This window comes from Stegostoma tigrinum, chromosome 30 (genome assembly GCF_030684315.1).
Source record: "Stegostoma tigrinum isolate sSteTig4 chromosome 30, sSteTig4.hap1, whole genome shotgun sequence".
Taxonomy (NCBI): Eukaryota; Metazoa; Chordata; class Chondrichthyes; order Orectolobiformes; family Stegostomatidae; genus Stegostoma; species Stegostoma tigrinum.
In genome coordinates, this window is record NC_081383.1 from 31,898,648 (window position 1) to 31,926,169 (window position 27,522).

General features: G+C 39.3%; 1 protein-coding gene across 4 annotated transcripts in view; it reads left to right on the forward strand.

The window, feature by feature from the left end:
- sema6bb (sema domain, transmembrane domain (TM), and cytoplasmic domain, (semaphorin) 6Bb) overlaps nucleotides 1-25,722 on the forward strand; it is a 513,075-nt gene extending 487,353 nt beyond the window's left edge. For all 4 annotated transcript variants that reach the window (XM_059638496.1, XM_059638494.1, XM_059638495.1 and 1 more), the window contains 3 exons: nucleotides 3,107-3,184; nucleotides 7,030-7,088; nucleotides 14,783-25,722. In XM_059638496.1, coding sequence (XP_059494479.1) covers nucleotides 3,107-3,184; nucleotides 7,030-7,088; nucleotides 14,783-15,792 — 1,147 coding nt within the window. In that variant the 3' untranslated portion in view covers nucleotides 15,793-25,722. The remainder of the gene's footprint in view (nucleotides 1-3,106; nucleotides 3,185-7,029; nucleotides 7,089-14,782) is intronic.
- Nucleotides 25,723-27,522: the final 1,800 nt, after the last annotated feature.

Below are 27,522 nucleotides of genomic sequence, written 5' to 3' on the forward strand. Positions count from 1 at the left end.
CGATTCAACATGAATCCAGATTGTATGTCAATAGCAGCAAGCATGTGGTTCAAACCACAGAGAAAAGCCCTGTGCTGAACAGCAGGTCCACATTAGAATTCACTGCTTCGTTACTCTGCCGATTGAAGCTTGACACTTTTCTTCATGCCTTTTTTCACTTTGTAATGATGTGAAACTCAAACTAGAGGGGGAAGGAATGGGAAGACAAAATTGGTTCAAATCAAAATTGGCTCGAAGCTGAATCTGTCTGGTGGAGGTTTTGGAGGGCAGTGGGAATGCAAAATGAGTTTGTACTGCTTCCAACTGAAAGGAAAGGTTAACGTTGAGAGAAGATTACATGAGATCTGATCAACATTTAATTAAAATGTGCAAAATGAAAGCTTTAACAAAATTAGTTGCTGTCAGATTTTGCTAAACTAATGCTCAGTTTAAAGGAAATTAAAAGTCCAGCAATTAAATATGATTCAATATGAAATATCCAGCCCACTTTATGTCAATATTTTGGAGTTTCTCTGTATTAGAACGATCAAGAAAGATTGTCATTTCACCTTCAGTTCTGTCTGCGCTGGGATTAGGGGGTTCTTTGTAAAGTAAATCCTAACAGTTTTAGCACAGCTTTAGTAGATCAGGCCAACATAGTCAACATTTTTTTTAATTAGGGAAAATAAACATGGACTAATAATCATGATCCAGTGTCTTCTGCTGAAAATGTGCATGTTGACTCAGGGCTGAATCATATCTCCACACTTAATGGAAACTACCAGCCTCCAGAGGTTAACCTCCACTACAAAAAGTGGTCATGTGAACGTGATGCCAAGAGGACTGAAAATGCTCATCACATCATAGTTCATCTGGAGTTGATGCCGTTACAAGTGTCCAGAAAAAAAAATTGTGGCAGGTTGAAGCCCATTAAAAACAATGGGTCATTGTCTAAATGGTAGCCATTACTCAGTTGGTAGCTTTGTTATCTCTGAATCAGGAAGTTATGGCTTCGGGTTTCATCTCAAGTGACTTTAGATCCAAAATCTACAATTGAGCGAGTGCTACGCTACCAAATGTTTTCTCTTTTGTTCGATGTGTTAAGCTCAGAAGAACCAAAAAGATCTGAGTGTTATATTGAAGAAGAACAGGGGAGATCTCCCTGAGATCTCCCTGAGTCTTCACCAATGCATATCCATCAATCAACATCACTAAACCAAATGATCTAGTTATTATCACGACTATCTGTAGGACTTTGCTTGAGTGGAAATTAAATGCTGCATTTCTAACAGTAATGCAGCGGCTACACTTCAAAAATGTGGGAGCTGAAACCACTTTGAGTCATGCTGAGGTTGGGAAAAGTATCATAAAAATTCCGAGTACCTAAATAGAATTCTGATAATGGAATCTATAATTAAGGATGAGCCATGCGGGACAGATTACAAAATTGATTGCCAGGGAACTGTTTTATGTTGGCACAGGATAGTGCATATTCTATCAGCTGTAGCATATGACAGTAACAGCATCAGGAAATATTGCTGCATTTTGAGCCTTGAATTGATGTGCTGACTCCATCATCTTCTGTATCAGCTCAGCAGACACAGCTTGCCTGAGTACGGGCTGAACAATGAGCTATGAAGGATTTTACAGCATGAGCCAATGTATCGGGATGGGAAAATGAGTTAGCTGTGAATTTCCTCAGGTCTAAAACTTCTCAATCACTTAATGAACCAGTAGGCAAACACGCCTGTTATCCATTTTCTCAACCGGAATTACACAGCGTGGAGTCGGGAGGAAAACTATGAGGAAAGCTATAATTTTCAGAACCAAAAGTAAAGATTGATTTCTAAGGAGTGAGCAGATCAATATCTTATAAGTGTCTAGGAATCCGTATTGGCATATAGTCATTGATGTGTAAGCTTTGGCATGAGGGAACATCAAAACACACAGAACAAAGAACAATTACATGGCCTATCGAACCCACTGCTTCCACAGCTCATACATCTGATCTCCACCCTACCCATTTAATCTCTCTCCACCGACCCTGAACAATCTATCCATGATTCAATCCACGTATTTAAAATATTTTGATCTTTAATCCATCTTGTTCATGAGTTCCATCCTATCCATTAAATCTCCCGTGACATAGTAGGAACTGCAGATGCTGGAGTATCTGAGATAACAAGGTGTAGAGCTGGATGAACACAACAGGCCAAGCAGCATCAGAGGAGCAGGGAAGGCTGACGTTTTGGGCCTAGATCCTTCTTCAGAAAAATTCCCGAAACGTCAGCCTTCCTGTTCCGCTGATGCTGCTTGGCCTGTTGTGTTCATCCAGCTCTACACCTTGTTATCTTATGATCTCTATGGCAACACAATGTTCTCATAGTGCCATTACCTAATTGAAGTCAACTGTGTTTCAAGCAATGTACACAGAAGCTTGAAAAGGAATAAAACATTGCACCCTAGTGTAACTTGGTAATTTTTTAGACACAGCTGTCAAATATCTGCTGTCCTACCCCAGTGCAGTTTTCAAAAGTTTGCAAAGAAGTTCAGTGTGTCAGGTGTTTTCTTTGAAGGTTACCTTGGCTCCCCAGTGCCTGTGCACTCTAGTACAGGTGAACTGAATTATACAAGTCACAAATTCCTAAATTCACTCCTTGATCTGTGATGAATTATCTCATCTCAACTACTACATTTACAATTAACTTCAGCAACCCCAGGGTTAGGGAGCAATATTTAGGACTGATCATTCCAATATTTAGGACTGCTCGCTAAAAACTCATGTTTAGAAACAGGTTTAGGTCAGCTTTAACTCCTACAGTCAGATAGCTTGCCAAACGTACACATAAAGACGGGCTGCCTGACTGAATATTCTGTGAAACCATATCTGAGCGGAAGGCAATGCCTTCAGGACAGTATATAAAACAAACTTCATTGCATTTTGTGTAACTTTATTCAAGCAAAGAAAAGAGAAGGAACATTACTGCAACAATCCTCGCAATGTACTCCAGGAGCTGCAAAGTGCTTTGGAATGTCTGGAGTTTGTTCCAGGTGCTATATACATGCAAGGTTTCTTTTCCACATCAGTCAAGAGAATTAACGATGTTATCCAATGTTGTTTCTAAAGGAGCTGCATTGGGACTCGTGACCCGTACTGCGGCTGGGTTGGAGATGGAGCGTGTGCATATTTGGAACCAGGAACCAGGTAGAATCAAGTGAACACTTGTTGTCTGAGCTGTGTTTCAGAATGAGAAAGATTCACTGTCGGATGGTACACATCCCAATTCAATCAGTCTGGCCTGTTACGATAATAGTTCAAGATCACTTTGCTCCACAATGTATTGTCGCTTCATAATATTGCTGGAGACAAAATATTTTTAAATGAGTTCAGTACACACAGCCTATCTATACTCTTTATTTAATGTTAGAGTTCCCACCCTTCCAATCAAGTTTTGGAGTGGCTTATCTGGAAGCTCCTAAAGTAAAAACTGAGAATCAGAAGTCTAATTTTCAAATTAAAAGACAGTCACTTCTCAATTTGCTTTACATTGCAATTACATATTAGAGTTGCAAATATTTACAAATTGTTTTATTAGCAAATGCTAGATTTAAGCTCCAATACCTCCTCACCTGCAACATCCCCAGTTCCATTTTAATTCTGAGCATCACTGAGCATCAATACCACAGGGTAGGCGGAGTTAGACACATTAGAATTTACAACAGACCAAACTAATATACAAGCACAAACATACAGACATATTTGCCTTTACCTAGTTCACTATAATCAGGGCTTGAATTACCATCCAGAACTGTATTTAGTATCAATTTACAATCTTTAATATTACTTTGAAATCTAAGCCCGAGAGAATTATTGACTTGCCCTCTCCTGAATCGGTCTATCTTGAGCCGAAGAACCCAAACTTCTAATGCGGTATCAAATGACACCAGAAAAGAGTATTACTTCCTAGGAAAATAGAGTTTATAATTTACATCGTCAACTGTAAGGAACACACATAGATGGTAATTGACTGCCCTGAAACAACGATCTCTTCCATTCTCAAAAGAAAGGTTTAGACAATTGATTCTGTGAAACAGTGGTTCTGTTATGCTTTACTCGCCTCCCAAATGGACTGTATTTACTGCTAAGTCCATCCCAACTCACATAAATTTGCCCTGTGGGCACATAATGGAAGGTAGATTCATATTTGTTGATCAGTTCTAGCCTGACATGGTGATGGGCTGACATTCATCTTTAAATTACTTATTAAGCATCTAACTCTTGCTGATACGCATAGTTTATTTTCAACCTGCCAGAGATTTTCCAACAATGTCCATGCCACTCTGCAAGTGGAATATAGTGCATAAAGAGCATCGTTCATTCAGCAATGGGATACAGTCATACAAATGCTTAGTGTGCCCATGTGACACTCATTTCTCTACTACTACGGCAAAGACTGATTAAAATACATGGAGAGAGAAACAGAGCTAAAGCTTCAGGATGATGACCTTCCAGCAAAACTGGTTAAAAAGTTAAGAGCATCATCGGTTTTAGCTGAGCAAAATGGGATTGGGATAAAGAACAACAGGGAAGGTATATAATAGTGTGACAAGAAGGTAAGAGGCAGGAGAGATTAAGTGACAAAAATGTTCCCAATGAAAGGCTAAAAGCAGCATTAATGGGCCATGTCAAGTAAGCAAAGGATATATCTGCAGCAGTTGTAAATGGCAGAATCATGAATAGCATGCCAAAAGCAAAACAAATGGAGAACAGCAAATAGAAGCAAGATGGGAACAGAGATTATAATCTCAAACTGCTTAAACAATGATGTGTCATTTAAATGCTTTAAGGCTTTAAAATTCCTAACTAAAATATGAGATGCTGTTCCTGCATTGAGCTACAGTTAAGTAGTAGAGGAGGCCAAGGCTCAGAAATAAATAACAGTTGATTGGAAACTTTGAACCATGTTCAGACTTCACATCTTATACTGTTTTATCACCTATGGAGTGAAGTCTGTTGAAGAGCTCAACATTCAAATGAGCCAAAGTCGATATAAAGTGAAAAGACAAAAAAAAAACAGCAGGAGGATCAATATTGGATCTCCTATCACAAACTAGATTGCTGGAGATCTCCTATCTGAGTTCAGACATTTTACGCAAAGGGTTCAGCTCTGCTTCATAAACCAAGCATTTGCAGAACTAGACTGACAAGCTGTGAAAATACTCATTGCAGCAAATAATAAGGGGTTGTCCAGAAAGAATACCTCAAGCTCATTTGAGCAGGACCAGAAAGATACCACAAAGATGAGGATGAAGCTCGAAGGTCAGCTGTAAGTAAGAGTCAACTTTAAAATTGCTTTGAGTACATCTCCTGCAGGCAAAAAAGCCACAAAGCTGTCACAGCAGGTACTGAAGCTGGTGATTACCTCAACGTCTAATGATGCATTCCAAAATGACCTCACAGGAAAAACATGCCATAGCACTGATTCATGGCTATCAGATGGCAGAAAATCTGAAGTCATTGTAGCTGGACAACAGCATCTGCAAGCAGGAAACAGTATTATGACTGTCGTCAGGTTGCAAAAAGCAAGTTCAGTCCATCACACTCGCCATGAAGCTGTTCTACATTTCAAGACCTATGCAGAGCATGCTGTCCAAAAGGGTACTGAGCCAAACAATGCAAGAAACCTGAGTCCAGAACAGAGAAGGACCAAAGAGAAGATAGATGCAGCGATACAGCAACAAAAGCAGAGAATGGCGTCGGAGACTTGCATCAACGTAGCTGATACACAATGATCACACCAAGGTAGATCCAAGCGAAGATCCAAAATGTGACAATTTCTGACCAGAACAGGCTGAGGATTGTAATACAGTGAGTAGACAGAATCGACCAAGTAGAAGCTTTTGTTCCAAACATCGTTTGTCTGAAGAAAACTGGCAAACACTTCCAAAATCAAGATTGCCACAGAAGCCAATGCAAATATCTTACCAGTCTGAGTTCTGAAGGACATACCAGGTTTACTAGAACTCAATGGTGCAACCAACAACCACTAAATTAACAGTAAACAATGTGTCACCCATCACTTGCAGTGATACACTAGTAATGCAATGGATCTGTGACAATTCAGCATTGCAACCACAAATGTTTTACTTGGTTGACATGAGCAGGTCAGCAATGGCAGAACCACCAATGTGTATGGCCCTCAATATTGTCACAATCCATGAGATCACCAAAACAGCCATGATGGCAAAAGAGACGAAGAAGTCTCACAGTCAGTCATTCCAGAATTGACATCACTTGTACCTGGACAGGTTCAGTGCCTTAGAAAGCTTCAAAGGTGATGTTGTATTTATACCCCACCCCCCTCCATCTCTCCAGTTCTGATTAGACCATTCTGGTTATGTTATTACACATTTCAGAATTCCTTCAGTTTATCATAATAAGTAGAAGACAATAATTCTTAATATAGGTAGTGTATCGGTCAGTCCATATCAGGACACAATCTCATATCTTTTAGCTTGTTCAGTTGACTGAGATCCTTCTTCTGTCTTCCTACTGCTGTAGATGGGATATTGTTAGTTATTATGCCTGTACAGAGCCTGTGACATGCTTGAACTGTAATTAGCTTGCCAATACATGCACATAATCAGTTTCAGATCTGCTTGTAGATATGTGTTCAATTTATAATTGGTTCCTTAAAGGTATCTCATTTCCTATTGTGACTGGTTCCCTAAGGTGTCATCCACTTACAGGTCCATTCTTTTCCTCAAAATTTTTCCCTGTTATTTTACTAACTTTACAGATCTACACAAATAATGAAGTATTTTTGTATCTGTAGGATATGTAATATCATGTGATAATAATTAATATTGTCCCTCATGTCCAACTGATGTATTTAAATGTAAGTTTGTAATATTTCATATAAAAGTATTTCGTATTCTTTCAGCCTTTCAAAATCTAGGATCAGTTATAAAATTTCCGATAGAAAGGTATTGAATTATTGTTACCTAAATTAGGCATAAAGTGTTGAATGTTCCTTGTTGTCCATGCAGCATTCCATTTGAACAAGATGTTGAGCATGGAAATACAACACACCTGGGTGACTGTGAAGGTGAGTTATTGCTGGACATTGATGCAATTTTAAAATTGATTTGCTTTTCCCCTAATGTCACCATGAGGCAACAAACTATCTTATTTGACAATGAGCCATATATATCTTGAATATTTAGGTATGGTCTCTCAAACATTGGCCCAAGTGCCTTATCCTGGGATACATTGAATGTCATTGAGGGTTATCTATACCTCAATCACTGGAAAATGACACTCTGCTATTTCACTGGATGTTGAAGGTATGGTCTACTGATGAAGCCATAAAAGTGGATGCACTTGCACAGCTACCCATTTGCCTGGTCCCAAAAGGTTTTTGATTCTCTGGAATTGAACGTGGTTAGGTGTGGGTGTGTGTTGCACCTACATCAACAGGATGGACATTTCAAAGTTCAGGCCTTCATTGTCTGAAATAGAGAAATGGTTCATTCCCTAACAAAGCCATTCTTCATTTTGCAAGAAACAAATTTAACCCAAGTAAATTTTAATACTTCAGATATGTTTATATTAAACTACTGAAATGCACAGAGAACATATTTCTTCATGAATTTCTGATAAATGATTCCAATGTGAATACAACAATATATTTTTATCACTGCAATTGACTGTTCCCATGGAAGCAGACACTTTTTTAAACTATGAGACACTTTCAATATAAGTGAGGCATGACTGATCTGTATAATACTATCTTATACCAGTGGAGGAGAGTAAATCTAAGGAGACAATGTAATGATTATTTTTGTATGTTTCTAGATTTCTGTAATGTACAATTCAAAAAACAATTAATTTAGAAGCTTCATATATATAAAAGATAATATTTTAAATAGTATGTAGAAGGAGTATTTTTGTATCATCCTATGCATTCACTGTGGATAGGTGTTGGGACATGGTTTTGATCCTCACTTTCAATTTATTGAAATATCTTATCAAAAAAACTCTTTGCAATTTTCATCCACCATTTCAAAGCAGTTATGTCCAACTACCAGAAACTGAACAGAAAATATTCTGCATGCTAGGCAGTCACTATGCTGAGAGCAACAAAATTAATGCTTCAGATTCACGACCTTGAACAGAACCTGGGCCAGTTATTTGTGGAGTTGTGAAAACTCAATGCTCTTTCAAGAATGAGGGGAAAGACCCAGATGTGGAAATTCTGTCCCCATTTCCGACAGATGTAGTTCTTGCTAGTATGGAAATGGAGCCAGGGCATGTTTCATACAAGAGGGAATCCTGAACTCAGCAGAAACATTTGAACTTACAGCTGACTTCAAATAGACCCCATTTTAGCTGCTACAAAGTCCTTAGCCCACAGTTTGAGAGTCAAGAATTAATTCAACAGATAGTAATGCTCTTGAAGGGCGGATAAAATCAACATTAAAATCATCATCTAAAGTTTTTTTTTAAATATCCCACTTTAAACTTCAAAACAAAAGGCTACAACTGTAGGTGGAAAACCACCTTGCTGGCTGCTTTAATTGACAAGTATAGATTATAAGAAAACCTTTTCATGCATTTTAAACGGAGTCTTTTGTTGACCTTTCTTCAGGAGCTTGTTTTACAACTTTGTGAATTTGCGGCTGAATTTCAAATGCTATAATTATCTCAGCAACAGGTTCAGAGTTCACAGTTTTACTGACAGCTTAAAAAGAGATATTCAAAGGATTAGTTGCCTTTGATATCATGTCTCAATAGAAGTTTGCAAATTTTTATAAGAGTTTAACAACTTGAGATATAGAAAAGTAGTCTATGAATGTGTTTTTAGCTATTAAGTGTGTAAGAGTGACAGCTGTATTAGATTAGATAGAAGCTTTAGTTTTTTTTATCTCCACATAGTGAAATTGGATGACTGACTTTAGGAACACTATGAAGACAATGAGGAAGCATGGTAAACAGGTGGGGCATGAGTTGACATTGAGAGTATGAGGGACTTTGAGTTGGTGGTTGTTGGTGTGAGGGCTAGAGGACCTAATAACTCTCAATCAACTTGGGTGAAAGCAAGTTGATGGTGTTAAAATACAAAATAACCAAATTCTAATTGAATGAAGGGACAGATTAAAGGGACTGAATGCCTTAGCTCTGTTTTAATATTGCTACACCAGTACGAGTCAGTGCCTTCAGAAGAGGAAAAGATTGAAAGTGAAATAAACTGATCCCATTACTCAATAATTCATGTAATTGCAACTTTATTTGATGTAAAGTAACTAAAAGAAATGAACTATACCTAGGAGGGAAAAGCTAATTAAACTTCCGTTAATTAAAGTTAAGCTTAAATAGTTGTTAGCTTAAAAAGTGAAATCAATATAGCTCTTACAATTTCAATAACAAAAACTCAATCTACATCCATGATTGATTAATTGTGGGGCCAAAGAAGTTTAATGGAGGTAGCCAGTCGAATAATAGCCACCTCAGAGAAAGAGATAACAAAACGTTAATTAAGTTTATGTACTAGAGTTACAGAGAGATGTAAAAGCATGCAAGAGGGAACCAATGGACTTCATCATTTGGCGAGAGCAACTTATGAAATTATCGCTCTTCATCCAACACAACCTGTCTGCAATCTATGACAAGTAGGATCATACTATCCTCTTTTAATGCCTTTCCATCAGTACCAAGATGGGAAGGACTGATTTCAGTTAGTTGCAGTATTATCCATCCAGTAGCAGCCAAAGAATTGCAAGTATTTTGTTCCTGCTCTCACACCATTACCTTAAGCGTTATCCCAAAGTTAGAGCTTTCGCCCTTACCTATTTCGCACATGCATCCTGGCCTTTGGTAGCAGCATTTGAAAGGACAGTTTTCACCAGTAAAATGATGATACTTAATTCTTTCTCACCACCCCTTGACACCTCCACTGTGTAAATTGCAAAACTTCTTCTCAAGCATCCATTCCTAAATGGCTGCAAGTATCCCTCAACTCAATATTGAAAAGATTAAAACCATTGTCGGTGTCAGGGACTCAGTTTCATAGCCAAGAATTTCTTCCTTTTTCACAAAACTGAGATTGATTCAGACTGTTAACAACCTTGGTATCTTATCTGATCACCCAATGAGCTTCCAACCATATGACTAACCATCACAATAACTGCTTATTTTCAATGCCTGATGTTTACTGATTCTGCCCTTGACTGATTACCTCAGCTTTTGCTGAAACCATGGCCCATTCAATGTCACCTCACACCTTGTCTATTCCAAAGGACGCATTTCCATGGGGGACAAGTTCTACCATCTCGAAACTGGAAAAGAGCAAATTCCCTGCCGACCATCTCCTAAATCACGCCTAGCCCCACTCCCCCATCAACTCAATGTGTGTGGGCTTACATTAGCTGTCAGTTAAGCAACCCCTTAATCTTATAGTTCTCATTTTTTTTTAACACTTTCATGGTTTCGGCACCTCCCCCCCCCCATCTCTGTAATACTCTGCAGCCCCACAGTTCTCTGAGGTATCTGCTTCCTTTACATCTAATATGTTGAGGCCTATGAACTGCTGCCAAATCTTGTACCTGCTCTGCACCTTGGGACATTTAGCTGAATAAATATTGCTGAAAAGAGACACATTTTGTTGAAGCTCTTTATCTTGCACTTGTCCAGACATTTCACAAGACTATCAAGCAGTACCAACTTTTATACTGTAGGAGGGAAGACTGATCGGTTGGAAGACCTTTTAGAATAAGCATGTTTAGTCTGATAGATCTGGCATTGGTCTGAGAAATGAACCAGAGTATGGATGTCACCTATTTCATTGAGTTGACACAAGCAGTATGCATATATATGTTCTTTCTGGCTGGAAAGAACAGGGCCTTGTGTATTAACATTTGTAGCTTCTGTTTTGTCCAAGTTTGCCACAGTGAGAGTCTGACTAGCAATCCTAAATTTGTTGCTAGTGTAATTTTTCACACATTCAGAATTATCCAACAAATGTTGCCTAATCATAGAATCAGAGATAATGGGAACTGCAGATGCTGGAGAATCCAAGATAATCCAAGAATCACTTCTGTTTTGGGCACTGTGCAGTCAGTTATGCTTGCTCATAGAGATATGGTGTTTGATACGGTTTACCCACCTTTGGAACCTATGGCTCACATACCTACAGATTATCCTGCAAGGGTAAGATACCTCAGAGGTTTGATTAAAAGGTGAAGTTAGTTGTTTCACACTGCTAATGTTTTGTACCAACACAAGGAGTGCTTGCTACTAATAGGATGCTGCCATCAAGCCAAAATGACGTGCTGCCAATCACACAAATGACTAATGTGGTATATGAACCTTAATGCCAGTGTGATGCCAGGTATGCAAACGATATGTCCCAGATACTGGTGGTTCGCATCAAACCGTTTTCACCTGGTACAATCTCCATGGCGGTGCCTCTACCAATCAGAGTACACTTGCCAACTGACTAGTATTAGAATTGGTTATCCCCTTGAATGGAATGTTGCAAATTCTCCTGATGAATGCTAGACTAAAAAAGTATGTACTTTTTAAGCAATGCTCAAATTCTATACTACCAAATGACTACTTACATGCTACATAAATATAATGTTTTTGTAATACAGTGTACACTTTCTACAGCTGTTATGTTTGGATGCTTTCCATGGCTGATTGCAATGAGAGATTAGCTTGAGCCTGGGCATGAAAGCATCTCATCAATCAGATACAGTTTGGAACAATGAATTGGATTTATCATGCCCTCCAGCAAGTTGGAAGGCTGAAAGGGCACATAAAATCCTGTGGCCACTGTATCCACTGCCATCCCATGTCTCTACAATGGGTACAGGGTCTGCCTGCCAATTGGGCTAATTGGATGTCACTGCTATTAAGACTTAACCAGTGGTAGGAGAGGCCCACACCAAACATCTTGGTAGACTGGAGGTTGTGAGGGGGTAGTCCATATTAATGAACGCCTATGTTCATCAGAAGGCACCCCAAAGATGTAACATTCTTCTCCTAAAAAGTCTTCCTAATCTACTACCCTCACCACCCACTTTGCCAGATACCTGGTCAGAACTGCCATATTCAACTTTTCAGTGTGAATGTATGAATCCCAATCAAGGGTAATGGAAACAATAGGTTTTTATTTGAAGAAAGATTACTACCTAGTTAAGCTCATTCCAAGTTAAATAAAGTCCACCTTACTTACCACCAATTGAGTAGACACTGCCTAAAGTGTGACTCCTATTGCTGAGCTATGAGAGTCCCACTTTGACCTAATTAATAGCCTATTGGCCATGAAATGGCTGTTGTGTAGGCATCTAGCCTGGGTGAAGTTTGACTCACCCTTGTGCTCCTTGCCAAAACCCCTCCATAACTTTTTAAACTCTGGGAACATGGAAGCATTACACTGCAAAATACCTACTCCCACATTACAGTGCCCAGCAGACCCTGAAAATTCGCTGCCTTCATATTGCTCTGAAATTCAGACAATCTGTCTCACATAACTGACATCCATAACTTTGTCAGCTATAAACTATTCCAACAGATATCTGGCAGGTCTCACATATTTTCCTCTTGTTAAGCTTGAGGAGATGAGAAACCCTGCTGCCTGTGTCCAAATTCCATTCATTCATCTTCCCTCTCAAGCAAACATTACAAAGTAAATTTAAGTAAGAAATCACAAACTTCCTGATGGGGGGGTGTGCCAGTGGGTCATCAGACCACTTGTACAAATTGAGGAAGTTCAAACGGTCCAAGGTTTAATTCCCAGACAGTGTTAAGTCAACTTGTGTCAGCCCAATATTAACTGACCTATAACTCTGGGTAAGGGAGGAGAACACATAGAGTTGTCGTCTGGCTGGAAAGTGAGCATGCACCTGGGAATTGGCAGAGGATACAACTGTGTTCAGCTGTGATACCCTTTGGAATGAGAGAACCTGCCAATACTTAGCCTATAAACATGTCTGTGAGAAATGAGTATTCTCAAGGCACTGGAAGATAGTGTGTCATTGTAAATATCCCCACACCTCGAGAATGGCAAATACTGGCATTAAAGTTAACTTTTTACAATTCTTTCGGAAGACCACAGAGCTCCAGTAACCCATTTGAGAACTCTAGGGCTGTTACATTGGAGTGACTGCAATAATAGAGACACTACCAGGTCCACATTACTGTATGAACTCAGGAAATAGTACCATCAGGACCAACACTCTCCTTCCAGTGGTCACACTGGGCAGAGTGGACCAGAAGTCAGGATTAAAAGAATCATAGAATCCCGACAGTGGGAAACAGGCCCTTCAGCCCAACAAGTCCACACCAAAACTTGGAGCATCCCAGCCAGACCCATCCCCCTGTAACCCACCTAAGCTACCTTGAACATTACAGGCAATTTAGCATGGCCAATCTACATTTTTGGACTGTGGGAGGAAGTCCATACAGACACATGGAGAATGTACACATTCCACACAGACAGTCACCTGAGGGTGGAATTGAACCCAGGTCCCTAGTCGTGTGAGGCAGTAGTGTGAACCACTGAGCCACCATGCTGATTTAGGCCAGTCAGGTAAATCTTGAACAAAGACAGAAAAAGCTGAAGAAATTCAGCATCTGTGGAGGGAGAGGCAGAGGTAACATTTGCGTCCAATACGACTTGTGATTGTGAAATGTTAGCTCTGTCTTCCTCTGTGATACTGCCGAATTTGATGAGTTTCTGCAGCATTCTTTGTATCTGTTTCAGATCTCCAACACCCACAATATTTTTCTTTTACTTATGTGGCAGTTCTTGACTTGGTCTGGTAGTGCAAAGCAACAGATAACGAATCCATTGCCCATTTTACATCAAAGTTTTTTTCTTATTATTTCCATTAGACTCGACATGTAACTCAACATTCAGATACTGTATTTCAAAGCTTGTCAGGTGACACTAAGAAACTTTAGTAGTGCATTGCTGTTCCTGCCCTGTAAACCCCAAACACCATGCTCCCAATTCACTGTGAGAGTATAGCAGCTTCAGCTAAACAAGCAAGCAACCAAGAAAAGTTGCCTCTATCAAATGAAAGTGCAAAATGTGTTGAGCTAGGCATACCGGTGAAGATCCAGAGCAAAAATCCAATCCCACAAAAACTTGGCAATAACTCAGGTTAAAAGCGTCCTTTTGATTACACAGTGTGCCTCCTCATGCAAGCATTTCAAGTTACAATATTAAATTTCAAAAGTTTATTAATTAAAGAGGTTGGGAAGGTGCAGAGTTCCATGGTTTTGCTGTCTGAGGATAGAGAGTTGAGGTAAGATTTGGTGTGATGATTTCAAAAAGTTATACACAAGGCAAACACTTAGAGTGGTGTACTACAACTGAAATGGACACACATAGTGAACCAAGAGGAAATGTATTTATGAGAGTGGGATTCTGATCGTATTGGAGCAAAAACATTGGGGAAAGGAGATAATTAAATCTGTGATGCACTTAGTACTGTCAATGAAATGAAGTAGAATAAAAGTGAAAGTAAATGAACATAGAACATAGAACAATACAGCGCAGAACAGGCCGTTCGGCCCTCGATATTGCGCCGGCCTGTGAACAAATCTAAGCCCATCCCCCTACACTATCCCAACATCATCCATATGCTTATCCAAGGACTGTTTAAATGCTCCTAATGTGGCTGAATTAAGGAGGACAAATATGCATTATGATTATCATGGCCTGATTTATTTGCTGATCACTAAGTGGTTTGTTTACTCCACTCAACTTATAACACCTTGTTCCTACTGCAGGCCTGATACATGAAAGCTTTGTTGAAGAGCCCAATGGTCTGGTTTCTGTCAACCTCCTCGTGATATCAGCCATCGCTGCCTTTGTGATCGGAGCAGTCATCTCCGGATTCAGTGTCTGCTGGTTCATTGGCCATCGGGACAAAAAGGATACAGCCCGGAGAAAAGACAAGGAAACCATCCTTTCACACAGCGAGTCTGTAGTCAGTGTCACTAAACTAGGAGGCATGGTGGAGCGGCGGTCCAGGGGGCAGCCGGAAACCTTACTTGCTCCACTGATGCAGAACGGTTGGTCAAAGAGCTTGATCAAAACCAGCCAGCATCACCTTGACTCGACAGTTTTACCAACACCAGAACAAACCCCATTACAACAGAAACGCAGTACGGGCGTAAGAAGCTGTGAATGGGAGCAGAACCTGATAAATGCCAGTATTAGAGATCAACCGTGTGCAGGGTCACAGATGATCCTAGTTGATTCCTCACATCAAGCAATGTCCCATCACCTTAGCAACGTGCGGGTCATTCCAACTTCACGCCATTCTTTTCAGCGGGATCAGGAGCTGACAAGTGATAACAAAGACGTCGTGGACAATTATCTTTCACATAGTATGAGAGAACAACTTGAGAACCCAGGTTCTCACTACAGGTCATCTTTAGGTGGCAATGGAGGTAGCCATGCCTTTGTGGAATATTCGGTGTCTCCTCATAGCAGTCCCAAAAGGAGAAGGGGTACTTCAATGCCCATCATGCCTCAGGACTACACTGGGGATGACTCAACATGTTCCACTCAGTGGAATTACGAGAAAGCAAGTGCACCCATACCCTCACAACACGTAAGGAATCAGACTTATAGCAGAGGGGAAAGTTCATCATCCCTGCAGAGAAAGGACCCAGTGTCTGTACACCATGCACACCTCCACCAACTAGTCCCATCTGTTGCCGGGCAACCCGACCGTGCAGGCTTTAAAGCACCAAAAAAGTCAAGTGTCGAAAGGACATCTTTAGCAAAATGAGACACCTTGTGCTTTCCAATCTCTTCAATAACCTTTGTGAAAATGTGGGATAAATATTTAAAAAAACTGGAGTTAAATACTGGAGAAAACGGAGTGTGTGAAGACAAGAGCACTCCTTAAGATGACAAAGACCTGTCCTCAAAATAAGGATGCATTTCCTTTGCAAAAAAAAATACATGAGCTTCAAAAGGAAGGAGTAGTTTAGGGAAGAAAAGATATTGAGGAATTTTTCTGGATTTCTCTCTATTGTTAACTTTTCAGGAGCCATGGTAATGAAGGGAAAAATTATCCAGGAGTTTTAATTAGCAATTTTTCTTACAATTTTTAGCAGTAAGATTTTTATTGCAGATGACCTAGTAAAACAAAACGCAACAGCTGAAGACACTGACTCTGCACTTCAGGAAAATCATTAGATCTGTAATATTAGTTTATAAAGTTAATTTAGTGCTATAGTTTATCATTGGTGAAATTAATTTAGCATGATCTATTGTTTGGACAAGCTACATTGGGTTAATTTCAGGTTTATGCAAATTGGATTTATTGCAACATGCATTTTTCAAGCACTTGTGAATCCCGAGGGATTCAACACCGTAAGATGTAGAAGGCTGTTCAGACTATCCTACCTCCCTCAGCTCTTTGTAAAAAGCTTTACAATTAGTTCCACTCCCCTTCCCCTGCTCCTGCTAATTGAAACCATCAGAACCCATTGCATAAAATCAAATCTTTTACAGTTATTTTAAATGTATGTCCTTTTGTCACAAACCTACCAAAAATTGTTTCTCCTTATTTAGTCTGTCAACTCATTTTGAATTTTGAATTATTTCCCTTTAAACCTCTGACTTCTGTGAGAAAAATTCCAGTTTCTCAAGCCTTTCCAAATCATTGAAGTCCTGCACACAAGGTACCATGCGACTGAATCTACTCTGCACCCTGTTGGAGACAAGGTCAACCTTTCCGAAATATTGAACCTAGAATTTGCACAATAATCCAGCTGGGAATTAACCAGTGTTTTATTAATGTTTAGATGAATTCCTTTGCTTCTATATTCTATTGAGAGGAACTTAACTTAAAAAAGGAGTTTGAGTCAGGCGTGGGGGACAAAGGCCGAGATTTTCATCTTTGAGCTAGATAGTGGATGCTGGGCACCTTCCTGGATTGACTGCCTGTGTCTAGAGGATATTGGCAGGAAAGAAGGGGTTTTCATTCCAGACGTACAGATTGCAGTTGAGTCAGCCAGACCAGAATAAAGCTTAGAGCCAGCCTAAGGGCTTGCCACTTGCTGAAGCGGGCTGTTTAAAAGCTTTGGTGCTGTGAGGTATTGCCCCACTTCTGACAAAGAGACCTTCTTGCCATTAGCCTTCATACCTACCTCACTAACCATAAACTCCCATGCCCCATCCATCCCATCCCATATGCCCCAGAGCAGCATACACTCATCCAATATGCCCCCATCACAGCCCCCATACCAAGCTAAAGCAATTCCATGCCCACTCACCCACTATGCTGCATAGACCACAAGGTGGAAATAAATGACTTTTTTTTCTGAAGCCTTTTGTTTTACACATGCTATTACCACTGTATGGTCTGGTGTTTCCTCTTCTTTCCCACGCCTCTGATCACTTGGACCCGGCCAATGACCTTTGCACCCCCCCCCAGACACTTTGAAATCTGTACCCCACTACCCAAGGTGGTCACACCCCAAGTTCTCCCCCATCACCCCTTGAAGATGACCCTGTCCCCTCACTCCTGCTTCAGCCCGCCTAACCCTGAGTTCTTGACCAATGTTTTCCACCTGGTGGGAAGCAACACTTACTGATCAAGCTGTGCTATAGAACTGATTGATGGGCCTTGTGACAACAAGTGAATATAAGCAAGTTGGCCATTCAAGGGCACGGAAGCACCACAGATGTCGACATTATTCTCCTACATCAAGAATCCAGAAACAGACTATTCTTAGCATTGGCCAATGAATGGTGAGCAGAAACAGGAGCCATTGCTGGTAGCTCTCCTGCCTTCACCTGAAATGCTGAAATCAGCTATGATGTACACCAATGGCCCATCAACTGAGCCAGTTTCTGTAGCACAGATTGAGAATCAAATGCCAGCTCTTTACATAACAAGTCATCAGAGTAAGTATTCAGCTTTTTCATGCCCTGTCATGTGACTATTAAACACTATTATATTATATCCACAACGTTAATCCAATTTGGACAAAACCTACCACTTTTACAGAACGCACAGATCTAAATACATTTCCTCTAGCATCTAATATGGGGAGGCAATGGCCTAGTGGTATTAACACTGGACTATTAATCCATTGACCTAGGTAATGTTCTGGGAACCCAGGTTCAAATCCCACCAATGATGAAATTTGAATTTAATAAAAATCTGCAATTAAGATTCTAATGACGACTGGAAAGCCATTGAAAATTCTTGGGGGGAAAACATCCAAAACTATCATCTGGCCTACATGTGATTCCAGACCCCAGCAATGTGATTGTCTCTGGGTAATTAAAATCTGTGATGGGCAATAAATACCTATCCAACAAAGCCCTCATTCTGTGAATGAATAAAAGAAAGAAAATAATACCTATTGGTGTTGAGCTGAGAGGCTACCAGAGATATTAAACAATAACATGTGGTTTGTAAGAAGTTCTAGGAAGAACATTCATTCCACTGCAACTTTTATAATCCCATTATCAGATATCAAAAAAAGCTCCATATGTTATGATTAAGTCTAATCAGGATTTCACTAACATAGAGAACAAAACACAAATCCCATTTTTCTCCCAGAGCAAGAAAAACTCCAAGGATTTTCATTTTTGTTCATCATCTAATCAGAAGCTACAAAATTGTAAAGCTGACTTTGATTTTTTTTCTAATCTCAGCACAGCTGTGCTTTATTGATTTTGTATTATAAAAAATTGGCAACACAGATACAGACTCAGTTTCCTGGGCCTGTAGCTGCTCTGCTGATGTTAACACAGAGGGGTCTTGTGCATTTAGAAAGTTAATTTTTTTCAAAATCCAGCACTATATTTATATTTTATACTTTTTTCAATTAAACAGAGAAGTATTTTGAACAGTTTTCCCCTTTACTTAGTGGTCTAAACTTGCACACACACGAGTTAGGAGCAGGAGTAAACCATTCAGCCCCTCAAGTCTGGTTTGCCAGTTAATTCAGTCATGGCTGTCTGATTATCACCTCAGCCTCACATCCCTGTATATCTCTGATAACCATTCACCCCCTTGCTCCCCAAGAATCTGTCTACTTTTGCTTTGAAAATATCCAAAGATTCAGCTTCTACTAGCTTTTGAGGAAGAAAGTTCACAACTCTCCAGGACAAATAACTTATCCTCATCTCAATTTTAAATGGCTGATCCCCTTATTTTTAAACAGTGACTCTTTGTCCCATACTATCTTACAGGAGGAAACATCCTTCTCAATCCATCCCGCCAATGTTCCCACATCTACCACTCTTTCAGGCAGTATGTTCCAGATACACACCACCCTCTGGTTGAAAACATTCTCCTTAAATAGCTTGTGAATCTCCTGCCCTTTATCTTAAATTTATGCAGCATGGTAATTGACCTGTTTGCTAAGGGATAAAGTTTATTCCCAAAACCTTACCTATACCACTCATAATTTTTTAGACCTCAATCTGGTCCTTCCTCAGTCTGCTCTGCTCAAAGGAGACCAAGCCTAACCTGTGTAGTCTCTCTTTCTTGCTGAAACACTTCAGTATTGGCAACATCCTGGTAAATTTCCTCTACACTCTCACCTCATCATATCCTTCTATGAGAGTGGCAACCAAAACTACACACTGTTACGGCCTAACAAACATAAAATACAGCTCCATCATAACCTCCATGCTCTTGTATTCAATGACTCCACCGCTAAAAGCAAGTATCCCATATGTTTTCTTAGCCACCTTTTCTCCCTGTCCTGCTGCCTTCAAGGATCATGTTACAGCTGTACAAGGCCACAGTTGGAGTACTGCATATAATTCTGGTCATCCCACTGCAGGATGAATGTTGTTAAACTGGAAATGATACAAAAAAGATTTACAAGACTCTTACCAAGGTTGGATGGTTTGAGTAATGAGGAGAGGCTGGATAGGCCTGGACCTTTTAGCCTGGAGTATCGGAAGCGGAGGTGTGATCTTGCTGCGGTTTATAAAATCATGAGGAGCATAGATAAGGTAAACAGCCAAGGTCTTTCCCCAGGGTATGAGAGTCCAAAAATAAAGGGCGTAGGTTCAAAGTGAGAGGGGAAAGATTTAAAAAGAACCGTAGAGGCAACATTTTCACAGAGAGGGTGTGTATATGGAACGAGCCACTAGAGGTAGCGGTGGGGGGGGTTAAGATCGCAACATTTAAAAAACATTTGGACAGGCATATGGATTGGAAAGGTTTATAGGGATATGGGCCAAATGCAGGCAAATGCAACTAGTTTAGTTTGGGAATCTTGGTTGGCATGGACAAGTTGGGCCGAAGGGTCTATTTCCATGATGTATGACTGCATGAGTGCACATACACATCAAGGACCTTATAGTCTTAAGTAGTTCCCAGAGTCCTACCATTCATTGTGTACTCCATTGCCTTGTTAGTCCTTCCAAAATTCCACTTCACACTTCTGTTTTGTTCTTCTGAAGATTAGTCTTCGGGTTTTGTCACTATAATTTCAACCTTCTAAATTAAAGGAAGTGAAAAACTGGTAGCATTGCTTGTCAAGATTCATTTGACTTAGGTTTGTCCAAAAGTTATAATTTCTTTTAAAAAAATCAATAACATTATTAACCATGCAGAAAATAATATGGAATGGAAAATTTATCAATCTTTACTTTGCAGTTCCAATGTAGTACCCCTGACCCACCTAATTACCAGTGGCTCCTGGAAAACAATGGTAAGAGTCCTGTTATAATTACTGTAGAAGATTGCAAGCACAAATTTTCATGAAGAAAATATCATTTTATAAAATTTTAGATAAAAATTACAATTTTAGAAGCACTGATAATTTTGATGATGGTGTGATGGTTGAACTTTACAAAGACTGTGAAAGAGTTTTTCAGTATTCATGTATTTATGGACTGCACATAAACTATTGCATTAGGTTGAGTGCATCTCAGAACTTCAGAGCACTGAGGCAACAGAAGGACAACTATTACCGGTTTCTCATTCAGTGTGTTGGCACATGAAATTCAGCAAAGCGTAATAAAGGGCACATGAAACATTCATTCTATGCCCACTCGAACTGTGAAAAACCCAGCCATATGATTACAATTTTGTCCCTTTGCACTTGGGCTGTGTCTAGAGGGAGCTGTTTGAGCTGCACCATACTGGGGTGAAGCACTGATGGTTATTCGTCAGTCACAGGCACAGGTATTGACACAAGATTAAAAAGTACATTTATGCTGAAATTTTTTTCGTCTAGCACATTGATAACAGCTCCGCCCCGGCCCCCCTCCCCCCAGCAGAGGACAACACTGCCTTGCTGCCTCTTTCTGACTACTTATTTTCAGGCCCGTGCTACTTCTGCAACTCTAATTTTCTACTGGGAAACTAGGACAGCTATGCCCGCAAAATAGCTGATGAATAAGTGTCCAATTTATAATGTGTTTCAACCCAATGGCCTTAGAACAAAGAGGACATATATTAATGGTGCTGAATTAGTGCATGGGTAAACATTCAGTCATGAATGAGAAGCACTAGTATACCAACATCTGAATGGCAACATATATATCCAACAGGCTTTTCTATGAAGGATCAACGCTTATTTATTTCCCACACATTTCACTCAATGTAATTCCCTGCATCAGACTCAGTGTATCTGCCTTATACTCAGTCAAAAAGCTTGTCGTAAAGCCTCATTTTAGACCGACCTTGTAACAAATGAAGTTCAGGAATTAAAATTCACTGCAAGCATATTGATTATATTTTTAAAGAACAATTTGAACTTAATTTCCAGCGGGTAAATAAATTTTCCACCCTGCTTTAACTCAAATAAGTAATGGTTCAAAATCTACCCTTTCAATCAAAGTATACTTTCCTGCGGAGTTCCCAGTTTTGAACCTTGATGGGCCGACTAAGGGATGCTTAAACTGCGTCAAAGCCTAGGCCATTGACATTCGTACAAAAAGTGTGTGTTGCTTCCTAGCCAGCTTCCTCATTCCTTGCATTGCATGGTGTTGTGCATGCCATGTGTGGGCCTATGCAAAACCTTTTGACATGGGCTTAGCTTTGGGCATAGAATGGAGACATACCCAAACCAAACTGAACAAATTGCCCAAACCTGTCAAGCAGGACACTGTGGGCACAGTTTCTGAACTGGGCTTAGACTCGAAGTCTGGATGAAAGACTTTAGGAGCCAGCCTGTCTCTCTCTTGTACATAGTGTGTCATTTATCTCCATTGCGCTTGACAAAGATGAACATTCTATGACAGACTAATGGCTGTCCTAATTGAACAACTGGGAGTTCAGTTCTGTCATTGACCATGGCTTATTTCAGCCCATTTGCTTAATTATAATTGTTAGTGCATGATGTGCAAAGGGGAATAAATACAATTTGCCTTAGGGCTGCCAAATCCGTATTCCTGGGCACCAATTGGATGCACAGATCGTACTAGACCTAGTGTACACTTTTCTTGTTGATCGATCTTCACATGGATTACGTCAGATCTCCTGAAAGCAAATCCAGATTACAGGAATCTAGATATTCAATGCTTTGATGCATTGGAATAACAGAAAACAAGACCTTGCAACAAATCTGATTGGTGTCAATATTGGTAACTGGGTTTCAGAAGATGGGAAATGTTGCTAGCTTGAAAGGTAGCCCATATTTAGAACATTTTGTGGGCTAATATGACAAGAAATAAACACCTCCCTTCCCCTTCCCCAAAAGAATTATTGGGGCTTTTGGGGGACTTTAATAATTTATTGTTTGTTTTCTAGCCAGAGGTCACAGGTGATTCCCAGGTCAATCTGATACTTTTTCTTTGTGGAGGGAGTGTCTTACTATAGCCACTAAATTGAGTGCCACTCAGAAGCAAGATGTTGCAATTTCGGGAAGTGAAATGGCAAATATATTATCATGACTACTTCCTTTGAAATGCTTCCCTTGTTTCTGAGCATGGAGGGGTTCCTGTGATGGTTTTAGAGAAGCACCTTGGCACAGGATATTCCAACTGAAGAAAGATGGGTGGTGTTGAGATCTTTGAAGGAAGAAAAGAAACCTCCCAGTTCTAATGGGAAGCTCTGTGTGTGCGCGTGTGTATGAGTGCATTTGTGTGTCAGTGTGTTTCCTCTTTTAATAAAGGGACTGGAACAACACAATTCAGTTTTTGCTCTTATCGTAAAACATGGTTACAGTGAAAGTCGAATGATGAAAAGGCCTTTGTAGTTGGAATCTACTGATATGGTCACATCTGCTCATTATATAGAAGAAGATTCAAAAACAATTCACGTAGTGTGAACATACCAACTGAGAAACAAAATATACAAAAATGTTGATACATTCAGAGGAGGAATTAGATCTCTTGCAGGTGAGTCACTGATAATATCATTAATGGGCATTATTTGAATGTATTATATTTCTTACATTCTGGTCAAAATGGTACAAATTTGGAAAACAGATCACAGTGAACCCAGACAAAATATAGCACAAGATAGAGCACAGGAAGTCAAACTAATGAAAATGTCTTGTTTGTTAACTGTCAGGATTCTAATGTCAGATAAGCTTTGGGTTGACAAGTACCCACAACACAAAACTACCACTTAATTGGAGACTAATTGGCATTAAATTGCCAGTCCAATACTAGGGAGTATGTACAAGTCACTACTGAAGCCAAATCGATCACAACAATTAAGACGGAATTAAATGTGCAATTGAAGAATAAAATTATCGAAACAGTGTGGAAAAGCGCATGGAAGTGTATTGGAATAGATGTCTTCATTGTGTATTGAAGTCATTTGAATAGAATGGTGTCTTGCATTGTCATCTCCATGATAGTAAATGGAGAGTGCAAGTCAGGAAATAGAAAATGTCACATTGTTTGCAGTATTGGGTCCAGCTTCTGATGTTGGAATGAGTGCACATTGTTTGGATGTTAGGGAGGGCTGCTTCTGCATCGAGCTGTGCTGTGCTGCACTTGAAGATGAATTGAAAATCGGAAAGTGTACCGACTCTCATCAACCCTCACTTCATCAGATTAAAATTCTCAAAATTTAAAAATGCAAATTCTTCCAAATTGCTCCAATTCTGAAAATAATACAGCACTGAATCCCAAAGGTATCACACAAGCTTGCAAACGAAAAATAACAGGAATGGGCCTGGACTAAAAACTGCTATCTGAAAAGAATCAGACAAATCTATCATTTAAGAAAGATTCCCTCTTTAAGAGACTAAATACACCATTTGATTTGGGACTGAGCTACACAGATCCAAGTGCCAAGCTATGCCCCTGAGTTCATTGATCTTGACTAGGGCAACAGTTGCAATGTGAAATCTGGCTTTACTGTACTTGTCGAAGAAGTGAAAACCGTTCCATTTTCCTGTTCTTTGATTACTGTTTATTGAGCCTGCACATGAGCAGATTATTGTTAAATTTACCTCTAATGCCTGATATAACAGACAGTCTGACATTGTACAAGTGCCTACATATGACCAGCAAGTGGGTGACATTTCAATGGATATCCTGTGCTTGTGGAACTAAACCTTATGCATGATTCAGTGTCTTAAAGATGGAAAGAGATTAAGGAAGAAAAATGAGAGAAAAATTCAACTTGAACCCAAAATAGACCTGATTTCCAAAGTCATACACCCCTTTTCAGACTAACAGACTGCCATAGTGACTGACAGGTTCATCTGAACGTGGCATTAGGCAGGCCTCAGGCATAATGTGAGGCATGAGAGGCTTTCTGCCTTTGAATACTTAGCTGCTATTTTCTCAAGCTCAAACAGATAATCTGGGGTCAAATTTCTTTCCAGTTCTAAGTTGCAGTTTTTGTTGAACATATTGGTTGAAAGCTACATCTATTCCAACTGTTCTTAAACAACTCCAATTCTGGTGTGTTTGAAATTGAAATGGACATTGCAGGCTGTCAGGGAGAGGTATCTGATTGTTTGAGTCAGCTAAATGCAGCACAATTATCGTCACTGCACACTGGCAGAACATTCTATGAATGATCCACATTACTGGATTGATCAAAGCCTTGAGCAGGAAGTCTCACAGTCAGGAACCATTAGATCAGCTAAATCTCTATAATTAAAATCGTTGTGCTGGTAACTGACATTCAGCAACTGAAGTTCTCTGTTGCAATGGTGCTAGGCATTTCTTAATCATCCTTTCAAGAACGGTATGCACAGCTCTGCTACAACCAGGTTAATGGCTTTCTACTCATGCGTTTTATTTGAATTTCATTAATTTTTAAAGGCAAGCAGTGAGAATATTGGGAAAAATGGCAGCACAAATGTATTAAACAAATGGGGCATACAATAGAGTCTCTTGTTGTTTTATAAACTCTGCACATAGATCTTGCATGCATGAAGATTTGTCTATCCATCTTGACAGTTTAGGATTTTAGGTACAAGGCTGTGACTCATCTGCAAATTAATGTGCAAATTCCCACTAATGTGCTACTTCCCATTTATTTGTATAAGAAATGCTGTCCCTTTCTCTTTTGAAGTCTGAAACAGATATGCACTGGCTTTTTCTAAATATTGTGTTCTCTTTCTGAAATGTGAATTTAAAATGCTTATAAAGGTCCTACATAATAATAAAAAAAAGTCAGATGTTGTAGCTTTCATTTATTTCATGCACCATTCTGATGTTACAAAGTGTAAAAGCATGTGAGGTAACAGAGTAGTGCTGCAATACTAATTACACGCTGTCTTGGATGGCATTGGTAGATGCATTACAGATATTTGTGTAATTCCCAGTTGTTTCAGGTTTTGTATAAGTAAAAACTAACACTTGAACTCATTAAAGTCTGTTATTTTGATAAATATATTTAGGACGTGTAAGATATATGTAGGTTGTCTGTTCTTTTATCTACCCCATAGGAAGACCACTGGCCTCTTGAATGACAAATGCAGGAGTCTGGTTATGAGCAATAAAGGATTTGTGAAGTTTGGGTGCAGGATGGTATTTTTCCGGACTGAAAACAGGGAAATTGAACGGTGCAATGGTTTCAGCTCTCTGATGTGAATTCAAAACCCTCCAAATTTCATATGATGCAAATTATGTATTGTGCTATTCTCTGAAATGCAATTAGCTAATCACAACCTTGGAACATAAACCTAGCAGTAAATTGACAATCTTGGATGGGTTTTGTAGGAAGTAGAAAAATGTCACATCGGTACAACAGCTGTTGTTCTTCTAACTATTTGACGCTGAGTCAGACCTGTGCCATTCCAGACCTGGCCCGGCTTGATACACAGCCTAATGATTTTAAAAAAAGCTGCTCCAAAACATTTCCTACATATATAAAAATTACATTTTATAATCTAGCTTGCAAGAACTCATTTCATTGATAATTCATTTTCAGTACCTGCAGGGCCTATCACTCCTTTAAGTGGCACTATCATATGATTTTTCAGCATTAGAAGTAACATGCTAAGTGACATATAAAGGCTCCCATTTTATTGCACCCCAACATTCCATATTGTGTCCTCTGAGCTCCAGACGATCATTAAAATGCTTGAAGAGAAAACTCTACTGCAGTTTATTTTTCTCTTAGTAATTAAAATTTCAAATATTTAAAATAGAGGTTTAAAGATTTTTTTAAAACTATTTATTTCAAAATGTTGCTATTAGAATTTTTTTTCCATTAAATTATCTTTTGTTTTATTTAGTGCACTCCTAGTCATAGAGTCATAGAGGTTTACATCGTGGAGATGTCAAAGGCAGGTTTTTTACACGGAGGATGGTAAATGGAGTGTTCTACCAGAAGAGATGGTGTAGGCAGATTCAATAGCAATGCTTCAGAGGCATTTGACGATAAATGAATCGACAGGGAAAAGAAGGATACAAACCATGTGGAGGCATTTTTTTTTCATTTTAGAATGGCATCATGTGGCAGTACAGTCTTGGTGGGCTGAAGGGCATGTTCCTGAGTTATACTGTCTTTGTTCTATGTGAGAAAATAAAGATATAAAAGCAGAAATGGATATATTTCGAGACAGTAACATGTAAGCATCTGAGACATTTTAAGATGCATTTGTGTTCTTAAACTTTGCAGGTACAGAGGAGATCAAGTAATATTAATATAAACCTGTAAACATCCAAACATCCTGCATTCTGGTCACATGCACTTTCTCTCAAGAATTAGTCATTACTCTTTAGGTAACACTTTTAAACTCAGTTCTTAAACAGATATGTAAGCAAAGACATGTAATAATTGCTTGAATGTATATATGGTTTTTATATGAATTTATATTCAGCTTTAGAATTGCTTTTACAGGTTTTCACTGTTCCGTACAGCTCTTTTATACAACTCGATTATTTGTTTAAAATCAGCCACAAAAAACATAAGGTTAAACTACATCTTTCGGGTGGATAAATATACAGTTCATAGTCCTATGACATCTATAAAACACTTCAAATAAGGGTCATCATGATGATAAGTCATTGAACCACTGTGCTCGCTGAGACCAAAGATATTTTCAACTCATTGAAGTTAGAATGGCTAATCTATTTTACATAATTCAAGTACCTTAATTTTAGCCCCACA